The sequence below is a fragment of the Pantherophis guttatus genome, chromosome 16 (genome assembly GCF_059756535.1).
Source record: "Pantherophis guttatus breed Tessera chromosome 16, ASM5975653v1, whole genome shotgun sequence".
NCBI lineage: Eukaryota > Metazoa > Chordata > Lepidosauria > Squamata > Colubridae > Pantherophis > Pantherophis guttatus.
In genome coordinates this window covers 19338663-19348929 of record NC_142078.1, presented here as the reverse complement: position 1 = coordinate 19348929, position 10267 = coordinate 19338663, and the positions used below count along the sequence as shown (strand labels likewise).

At 44.4% G+C, this 10267-nt stretch overlaps 1 protein-coding gene across 3 annotated transcripts; it reads left to right on the top strand.

Annotated features, from left to right (window-relative positions):
- The first annotated feature begins 421 nt into the window (after positions 1-421).
- On the top strand, positions 422-10164 carry PHYHD1 (phytanoyl-CoA dioxygenase domain containing 1). Of its 3 annotated transcripts, none has more exons than XM_034436145.3 (12): positions 422-563; positions 2392-2544; positions 4023-4181; positions 5101-5176; positions 5268-5315; positions 6041-6096; positions 6546-6608; positions 6789-6810; positions 7138-7266; positions 7382-7498; positions 9513-9639; positions 9764-10164. In XM_034436145.3, exons 2-12 carry the CDS (start codon positions 2512-2514, stop codon positions 9813-9815), a joined length of 882 nt encoding a protein of 293 aa, XP_034292036.1. In that variant the 5' UTR covers positions 422-563; positions 2392-2511; the 3' UTR covers positions 9816-10164. The 3 variants fall into 3 exon arrangements, with proteins under 3 accessions (XP_034292036.1, XP_034292037.1, XP_087735762.1); XM_087879636.1 differs by having other exon boundaries at positions 454-575; XM_034436146.3 differs by lacking the exon at positions 4023-4181 and having other exon boundaries at positions 426-563.
- The last annotated feature ends 103 nt before the right edge of the window (positions 10165-10267 follow it).

The following is a 10267-nucleotide window of genomic DNA, read 5'->3' as shown; positions in this document are numbered from 1 at the left end:
TATTATCATCCGACTGTCCATCTGTCTATCGTGGACAGAAGGAATAATTTGGAAGAACGGGAGGAAGAGCCACCAGCAAGACGACTTGTCGGAGAAAAGAAATCTTGAGCCTGAGCCAAAACCGTAACCCGAGGAAGCGTCTCGGACAAGACCCTCCCTAGTATCTGAAAGGCAAATAGGGAGGGGAGAAGCATATTCAAACCTGCAAGCTTCTGCAACTGCAGCCTTAACAATAAAAGCAGTATTTGCAGCATGCAGGACTCCTGGTTTCCTAGTTTGCACTACACTGGGGAGACTTGATGAGGAGCGAGTCGGGGGAAAAAATAACAACAGAAAAGTTGTTAGCAAAGAGGGAGAAAAACTGGCCCAGCGACTTTCTCGCACTTGGCTCCGTCTCCATCTCTCTGGAATGTGGGGGAACAAGTCCCAGCTTCTCCGATCTCCACACTGGTTCTGCCCTCTTTTTCTTTTTCCTGCCTTCTCCCCACTTCCAGCTGCCTGGAAGATCTTCAGCCAGGTGAATCGGCTGACTGGCGGCGTCTTTCTCCAGAGATGCTCTTAAGGTAACTGCGCAGGTCAGAACCGATCGGCTTTTATCTCTCTCAAGATCTGGCACGTCAATCCAGTCTCCTGGGTATTTGGGGAATACTGGCAGGGGGGCAACTGCCTGGGAAGCGCCCGAGGATGGCCTCGGGCGGGGGGGATGCTGCACTCCAACTCCCATCCGCCCCAGCCAAGTTTTCCTGGGATTGCAAGCTTCCTGGGAGGGTGGGTTGGTTGTCTTAAATTTAGGGAGTGTCCAAGAAACGGGGGAAACTTGAACAAGTCTCTTTTGAAGGCCAAGTCCACTTCTCCAGAGCTTGCTGTATAATTCCCTGAATCAAAACGGGGAGGGGGGGAGTTTAAATTTGATTTTCTGGTAGTCCTAAGGAAATTCCAATGAGAACAAAAGGGGAGGCCAAAAAGGAACCTCTGCTCTCTCCTTTTTTTTAAATCTTAGGGGGATCAGAGCTAGTTTGGTCTAGTGGTTAAGGTACCAAGCTAGAAACTGGGGGATTGTGAGTTCTAGTCCTGCTTTAAGGCATGAAAGCAGGCTGGTTGACTTTGAGCCAGTCACCAGGATATGGTGAGTTCTAGTACCACCTTAGGTATGAAAGCCAATTGGAGACTTTTGAGTCAATCACCAGGTGGGTGGTGAGTTCTAGTCCAGCCTTAGTCTTGGCTGGGTGACGGCCAAAATTACAAGGAGACTGTGAGTTCTAGTTCTGCCTTAGGCATGAAAGCCAGCTGAGTGACTTTGGGCCAGTCCCTCTCTCAGCCCTGCCCACCTCACAGGATTGTTGTGGGGAAAATAGGAATATTAGGAAGAACTCACCCATCTCCTGGTGATTGGCTCAAAGTCACCCAGCCGACTTTCATACCTAAATCAGGACTAGAACTCGCTGTCTCCCGTTTTCTAGCCCGATACTTTCACCTTTAGACCTATCTGAATATATAGAAAGGCCAATAATAATAATAAAATAGAGCTGTTTTCCTCTATTTTACTAGGCCAACCAGCCTAGTAAAGATTAAAAGTGCCTATTTAATAATTGCTGAAATGTTGGGTGAGTTAAGAATTGCCTCTTGTCCAAGATTTATTTTCCTTTTTTTCAAAATCTATTTTAAAAAGACATCGTTTCAGAAGGTATAACTGGATAAACAGTGCAAGAAACTAGAAGACTTCTAGAGTTCTGGTCCTACCTTAGCCAGGAAAACTGGCCCGGTAACTTTGGTCAGTCATTCTCTCTCGGCCCAGCCTACCTCACAGGGCTGTTGTGCAGAAGAGGAGGAGGAGGAAGATGTGTTGGATATATTTGTCACCTTGAGTTACTTATAAAGTAATAAAGGCAGGATTTAAAAAAAACTCTAATAAAAAGAAAAAAACCATGAAAGGTGTGTGATGAACTTTCAGCACATGATGAAAAATTGACCATCCCAGACTGTTGAGCTGTATTTTAATATTAATATTATGAGGATAGGATAGGATTCTAATCTATTTCATCCCCTCCTTTCCTCCCTCCCTCCCTCCTCTTTCTTTCTTTCTTTCTTTCTTTCTTTCTTTCTTTCTTTCTTTCTTTCTTTCTTTCTTTCCTTTCTTTCTTTCTTTCTTTCTTTCTTTCTTCTTTCCTTTCTTCTTTCTCACTCTCTTTTTTCTTTCTTTCCTTGTCCCTTCCCTTCCCTGAATCTTTTCATCTTTGTGCCAAAATTTCCACCTCCTCCTTTAGCTGTCTGAAAAGAATGAAACTCGATCTGCGGGGGCTTCTGGGCTATGGGACAAATGTCCAATGCCAAAGTCCACTGCAGGGGCCTCCAGAATCAGCTGGGGTCATGCCATGTCTTTGTCCTTTGCAGTTTTATCACATGACGGTGAACTGACCCGCCCAGCTTAGCAGGGGAAGGTTGATCCCTGGACATGGAGCTAACTGGACACAGGGGCACCGTTTGCTTTAACAAGTGACTCGTTCAGTTTCAATGGCCCCCGTCAGCCAAGAGCAACTCTCGAAGGTAAGAAGCGAAGGGAGCAGAGAAACGAAACGCACCGAGAACTTTATTTCTTTATTAATGAAATAGAGTGATCTGGCTGCCCAGCTCATACCCAGTGCCTCTTGAGTCGTTTCTGGTTCTGTGAAAAAAAAATAATTGTAAAGTTTGGATTCACAGCTGCAGCCCTGGGGAGGCAGCAACTTTTCTTTGGAAAATAAAAGTTTTACTAAAATTGCACATCTTAAATAAAAATGCAGAAAAGAGTTTCTGGAAACTGATAGTCAATAAAAATGGATGCTGATCCTAAGACCACAAGAAGAAAAAAAATCAGCTAAAATACTAAAATACTTTTAAATATCTGAAGCTGGTTGTCTTAATTTGATCATACACTATATCTTTAAATTCCCTTAATGAATAGAATACTTAAGCACTAAAATACTATTTTAATACACTACTGGAGTTTTAAAAATGGAAAAATTAAAACATGCGAAGAAATCCTATTGATTGCAGGAAATTTCCCCCCCCCCAATTCTTTGCTAAGATTACAAATCGTTTTTATTGATTTTCTACATACGACTTGCAGTGATTTCTGCAGCCTCTCTCTGTGTCCTTAAATCCAAAATCTAGAGGAGATAATCTGCTTAGTTTCTATAAAGGGCAACCCACCAGCTCTTTAAATGAAAGCAAGGTGCCATTAGTTTCCTAGCAAGATTTTTTTTTCTTTTTGCAAATAAATTCTATGATAAATACAGGCAGTCCTCAATTTATGACCGCAACTGAGCCCAACATTTCTGTTGCTAAGTGAGACGGTTGTTAAGTGAGGTTTGCCCCCATTTGTCCCTTCCAAGCCTGTTGTTCTATGTCTGTGACCAAGTTCATGGCTCATGAGCGCCAGAGGAGGAGGAGAGGGTTTTCCAGTAGGATCAAACTCAATGGGTCAATCTAAATCGCTCAGAGATGTCAGGTTGGGATTGGATTGACCTTCCATACCTCCACCTGTCTGAAGATACCTCCCCCCAGGTGTCTAATCAGGGGTGGAATTCAAAAATTGTAGGTTCTTTGCCCAGTTGCCGGGTCGGCGTGGCCTGCTCAGCCTCCTGCACCACGGTAGGGGAGGCATTTTCGCCCTCCCCAGGCTCCAGAGGCCCTCCGGAGGCCAGAAACAGGCCCATTTCCAGAGTTCCAGAACTTCCAGGAGGCCCATTTTTTGCCCTCCCAGAGCCTCCGTGTGGGCGCTCCACTTACCTGGCATCCAAAATGGGCCACGTGGAGACTCCTGGGAGGGGTGGGCAGGGCCAGCCAATCCTTGCCACTACCGGTTTGGCAAACCAGATGTAAAAGTAGCATCCGATTCATCCGAACCGGTCTGAACCGTCCGAATCCCACCCGTGTCTAATGCTGTGCAGGCTGGGGGATTCTGGGAATTGAAGTCCACTGATCTTCAAGTAGCCAAAGTTGAGAACCACCGGTCTAAATACCTTCTCCAACTTGTTCTGTAGTTCCAGCAGGAGGGCTTCTTGGTCCTCGAACGGTTCTTCAGCCTGGAAGAATGCGACGCCATGAGGGCCCAGATCCGAAAGATAATCGTGTCTATGGACGTGCCAGCTCACTGCCGCACCGAGTTTTCAACCCAGCAGTCGGAACAACTCCAGGCCCAGGTGGGCGACTTCTGGGGTCACCTTTCAGTTCCGTTCACAACTCTCGCTTCAAGGATTTCGTAGCTGAATGCGGAGATTTTATTTCGGAAGCAGAAAAGCTGTCCTCAATGCCTCCCACAAGGGCAGCCCTTGTAATCTACCAGAAAAGTTTCCTAAAAATTCGGGGAGATAGTCAGACATGGCTCTGCCTTGAAAGTAGTCCAGGTTGAACTGTACAGTGCAGTCCAACAGCCTCAGCTGACCACAGCAAACGTTTTATGGCATTTCGTATGATTGTGATGTCATTAAAATGTTTTACCAAACTGGCTAATTTTCAAATCCCATGGGAATCCTGGGTTCCAGAGTTCAGAAGCGTTCTGTAAGTGAACCCCTTTGAGGTGCCTTGATTCAAAAAATGGTTGCCCTACCATGCACACCCAGATAAAGGTATACAAGAGTTTTATAGGTAGCCCTCAACTTACAACCGGTCATTTAAGCGACTGGTCAAACTTTCAGCAAAAACAGCCCGCAAGAACAACGGATTTGCTTTATGGCAACCATCCACTTAACGACTGCTGGAAAAAAGGTCATAACATCAGGTAGGCCATGTGGGTGACCCACCTTTCAACCATCCCAGGAATGGACCGGTTCCATTACAGTCATATGTCGAGGACTACCTGTAGTATACATATAGTAACTTTTTTTTACGTGCTTTTGAACTGCTAGGTTGGCAGAAGCTGGGACAAGTCACGGGAGCTCACCCCATTATGCGGAACTAGGGATTTGAACCGCTGAACTGTCGACCTTTCGATCGACAAGCTCAGCGTCTTAGCCACTACGTCCCTTGTTGTATATAGATGACTTTAATATAAAACATCTACGAATATGAAATTATTGAGACCCTAGGCTAATATTGATATTTTAACCTGGTTTCTGACAGGGGTCGGCGGAATATTTCCTCAACAGCGGAGACAAAATCAGATTCTTTTTCGAAAAAGGAGTTTTTGATACGAAAGGTACTGTTCTCCCTAAGGCCTCTTGACACCCCTGTTTTGTGCAATCTGGTGGTTGTCTTGTCCTTTTAAACCCAGATTTTTTAATTTGCAGGGGACTTTCTGGTTCCAAAGGAGAAATCGATCAATAAAATTGGTCACGGTAAGTAAAGGGCTACCCGGAAATCCCTTTCCCGAAGAAATAGTTAATGCAAGTTAGAAAAAAAATGGAAGGACAGTGTGCAGGTAGCTCTCGACTTACGAAAGTATATCGTAAGTCAAAGTTACAAAGGCACTGAAAAAAGTAACTTATGATCATTTTCCACACTTACAGCATCCCCACAGTCACGTGATCAAGATTCAGACACCGACTCATATTTATGACGGATGGCAGGGTGTCTTTTGCGAAGCCAAGTCAACGGGGAAGCCAGATTCACTTAACAACCGTGTCTCTGACTTTACAAATGCAGGGATTCCCTTAACAACTGTGGCGAGAAAGGTCGTAAAATGGAGCAAAACTCACTTCACAAATGTCTCACTTAGCAACAGAAATTTTGGGCTCAGTTCTGGTCATAAGTCGAGAACTACCTGTAATGAGTTTGCAACTTACTAAAAGTAATAATAATAATAACAACAACTTTATTGTCATTGTACATGTATACACAGTATACCCATCTAGGTGTGATAAGAGAATTTTTCTCCCTGGCAAGTTTGAGCCAATTATTACCTGACTTTTGATAGGATTTTCAATAAATAGCACTTATGATGGTTAATTTATTTTATTTATATGACGCACATGTGACTTATTGATAAGGCAAATTTATTACACCTATACCATTATAATCAAAATGATTCTTATATCAGTACAATGATTATTATTAATTCTAGCGCTACATGCCTACGATCCCGTCTTCAAGCAAATGACCCACACAGCCAAAGTGCAGGTGAGTTGAGCCCTGGTCAACCCTGCAGGGCTGTTGTAAAAAGAGCAAATCCCAGCCAACACCAGAAGCCTCTCCTTCCTTTGGTTATAAGACAGGGAATGGACTGGCATCGGCTCTGCCTCCCTGCTCATTTAGTCCTTCACAGCAGCCTGCAAAGTAGGCCAAGAACCTACAGGGAGTTGCATGCTGGGGTTGGTTTTAAATCCAGCTATTGGGGCTTTTACAAGGCGATGTAAGTTTTTTACTGCCATGATGATTTGGTTAACAAACCATGGTTCAAAGAACTGATCGTTTAACCAATGTTGGTAACCCATCTCTGAGTGAGAGGGGGGGGAAAGTGCTTTTAACTCTGCTTTAATTGGCAAAATGTTGGAAGGAAGCACGTTCTCAGGCTGCAAGGGAAAAGCATAGAAAATTAACATTTTCTTACATTTTGGGACATTCCGCAGGCTTTAGCAAGAAATTTGGGTCTGGAGAATCCCGTGGTAGTGCAAAGCATGTACATCTTCAAGGTACGTGAACCCAGCCTTAGACTCCCACATTCTAAGGCTTGGAAGGGACCCCCCGAGACCATTTAGTCCAATTCTTTCCCCAAACCAGAAACTCATTATTACTGCAATGGATGAATTAAAAACAAAAATCAGTTTTCCCTTTCAGGTTTAATAGTCTTTTTTCTTTTACTTGTTTTAAAGCAACCGGGCATTGGTGGGGAAGGTGAGTTTCTTGCTGTATGACCTTTCCTCTAACTCTTTCCCATGGGGGCTGCCCTGGAGATGTTGGACTGCAACTCCCATTGTCCCCTGCAGGAAAGGGAGTGAAAGTCACCATGCTGCTCAGCCTGTTCCTTTGATCCCATGACCCACCCCAACCCTTGGGAGAGTCCCACTGATTCTGGGGACGGGACGTAGAAAATTGTGGGTATTTCATACACTTAAGGACCCAAATTGGATTGTTTGAAGCCAGCTTATTGGAGTTTTGCAAACAAACCGCTTAGGGTTTGAACGCAAGGATGACTTCACGTGTCTTCTCTGCTCCTTTCAGTGACGCCACATCAGGATGCCACTTTTCTGTACACAACCCCTTTGGGCAAAGTGACGGGGTTCTGGATCGCTCTGGAAAATGCCACCCAAGAAAATGGCTGTTTGTGGTTTGTTCCCGGCTCACATACAAGTAAGACATGAAGATGCTGAGAACTGCTGCGAGTCGGGTATCAATTTAAGAAATAAAATGAATGAATCAAATCAAAGGGAGCCCCTAAAGCTCACCCTCCCGATTTGCTTTCCAGCTGGCATCACGCGGCGGATGGTCCGAACTCCCCCTGGGACGATTCCTTGCACCGATTTCATTGGCACCGAGCGAGTGTATGAAGACTGCCAGTTTGTCCCTGTGCCAGCGGGCAAAGGTAAGGTGGCACCGCTGAAAAATCGTAAGTGGGCTGAGCCACATCCGAAGAATAAGTTAGGGAGGGAAATTGGTTCTCTTCTCCTGGAGGAGGAAACATAATTTGGGGGTCAGGACTGGGGCACACAGATGAGGGGTGCCTAAAATTCCATCATGTAGATCAGGGGTCTCCAAACTTGGTGATTTTTAAGACTTTTGGGCTTCAACTGCCAGAATTCCCCAGCCAGCCACTGGGAGTTGAAGTCCAAAAGTCTTAAAAGTTGCCAAATTTAGAGACCCCCCCTGAGTTAGACCCATTTTAAATCTAGGTCTTTCCCACCATAGAATGGAAGAAACCAAACCGTTACAGGTAGTCCTTGAGCTAAAAAAAAATTGTTTAGTGACCGTTCAAAGTTACGACAGCCCTGAAAAAAGTGACTTATGACCATTTTTCAAACTTAGAACCGTTGCAGCAGCCCCAGTGGTCACATGATCAAAATTCAGACGCTTGGCAGTTGATTCATATTTATGATGGTCCTGGTGGGGGAGGGAGGGGGGGGGTCACGTAATCCCCTTTTGCGACCTTCTGACAAGCAAAGTCAATGGGGAAGTCAGATTCACTTAAAAACAGTGTCACTAACAACTTCAGTGATTCACTTAACAACAACCTTTTTCCCCTTTTCTTTTAAATTTAAATTGAAATTGAAAATTTTAAATCTGTTTTTAAATTATTGGGATGTTTTAAATTTGTCTCGGGCTAAATTGTTTAATCTGGTTTTATTTCAGCTTTTAAATTTTGTATTTATGTATTTTATTTTGTGCCTGTTCACCGCCCTGAGTCCTTCGGGAGGAGGGCGGTATATAAATCTAATAAAACAAACAAAACAAACAACAACTGTGGCAAGAACGGTTGCAAAATGTGGCAGAAGTCCCTTAGCATCTGCCTCGCTTAGCAACAGAAATTTTGGACTCAATTGTGGTCGTAAATTGAGGACCATCTGTTTTAGAGATGGGTTGGTTTTATTTTTGTTTTGAAAGTCCTTGGCAAATGACTTGGAAATCTTCTACCAAACAGAAGCAATTATGGAGTTGAGCTTGACGAGTGACGTCAGTGACACGTCCTGGCTTCTCCGGGAAAAGAGTTGTGATTTCCCACTTGCACAATTTTTGGCTAATCTCCCATGCAAGTGCAACTCAGCCCTGATCCCTACTTTAACTAAACCAGCCAAAATTGGCCATATGCTGCCCTCTTCTGGGAAAAGCAATTCTAATAAATAAACTGCTACCGTTTGCTTAACAATCGTTCCAAGTTACAACGGTGCTGGATAAAGTGGCTTACACTTCTCGTCCTCGCAATTATGACCACTGCAGCATTCCCCATCGTCATTGTGATTTCACTCCTGGTGCCTGGCAACTGGCTTGCATTTACAGAGAGTCCTCAGCTTATGACTGTAGCTGAACTTGGAATTATAAATCATAAATCACGGCCATATTTTAATCTGTCGGTTTAATCTGTTAACTATCTTTTTACTTGTTTTATAACTTGCCAGGAGCCCAGAGTCAACTTGTAGGTGAGATGGGCGGCATGAAAATTGAATCAATAAAATTAAATAAATGTCAAAGCATGACATGGCCCACCCGATGTTTGACATATTTTTGTGGCAGTTGTTAAACATGGTGGTTCTTAAGTGAACACTGCAGTCGTTAAATGAATCCATCGTCCCCAATGGACATTTTTTTCAAGGCCAGAAACCAGGAAAAAAAAAACCACAAATTGTGATCACGTGTCTGTGGGATGCTGCAAACAGTCACAAAGCCAAGCCGGTTGCCACGCACCGAAAACGCAATCCTCTCACTGCAGGAGATAGGTGTGGCTGCCATAACTTTCAAAACGGGTGTTTAATAACTCTGGGGAAGTGGGTTGCAACCTTGAATGGTCGCTAGGCAAGTAGGTTGTAAGGCAAGGATTGCTTGTCCAACTGTCAAACGCTACTTCCAGCTGGACAGTAGATTTCACTCTTTTCACGGTGAACCAGGGGACTTGGTCCTTATCCATGGCGAGGTGGTGCACAAAAGTGAAGCAAACTGTTCTCAGGAGTCTCGCGAGGTTTACACCTTCCACCTGATGGAGGCCAAGGACGCTGTTTGGAGCACCGAGAACTGGTAAGCGGAAGGAGAGGGATGGGAGGGCTTTGTCCTGCCACTCTGCCAGGGTTTTCCCAACTTCAGTTGCTTCAGTAGCACGGGAGCTCAGGAGCCATTTAACGGTGTTTTTCACTTGTTTCAGGCTTCAACCAACTCTGGAACTGCCTTTCCCGTCGCTGTATACGAGCAACTAAACCCACAGCATCTCTGCTTTGGGAGCCCCATATCTTTTGGGGAACCGGCAGGGGGGCTGATCTTCAGCTCTGCATCTGTAGCTGAGGAATTTCTGGCTCCAGCTTCACATCATCATCATCTCCGAATCTGCTGAGTCTGTTCAGGCTTAAAAAAATCAGTTTGGTGTGGAGTTAAAGAGCATCAGATCCTGACCAAGGAAAGTCAGGCAGTAGTTTTTGCTCAACAATGAACGTCACGGGGAGACCTTGTGAAGAAAAAGGAGACATGAAGGGAACAAGCACTGTTCCTGGGTTCTGAAAGGAGAGGCAAGTTAAAAAGGCAATAAAATGTGGACTGGAATTCCAATTATGTATTTGCTGTAGACGACACCTTTGTAAGAGTATCTCAGAGTTCAGCAGCATGGAATAGATTTATATCTCACCCTTTTAAGAAACATCTCTGATTTTCCTGT

Coding starts and splice junctions, on each gene's coding strand:
- PHYHD1 (XM_034436145.3), top strand. CDS start 2,512: ATGGCCCCCGTCAGCCAAGAGCAACTCTCGAAG. Junction 5,316..6,040: donor GATCAATAAAATTGGTCACG/GTAAGTAAAGGG, acceptor TATTAATTCTAG/CGCTACATGCCTACGATCCC. Junction 7,499..9,512: donor CCCTGTGCCAGCGGGCAAAG/GTAAGGTGGCAC, acceptor ACGGTGAACCAG/GGGACTTGGTCCTTATCCAT.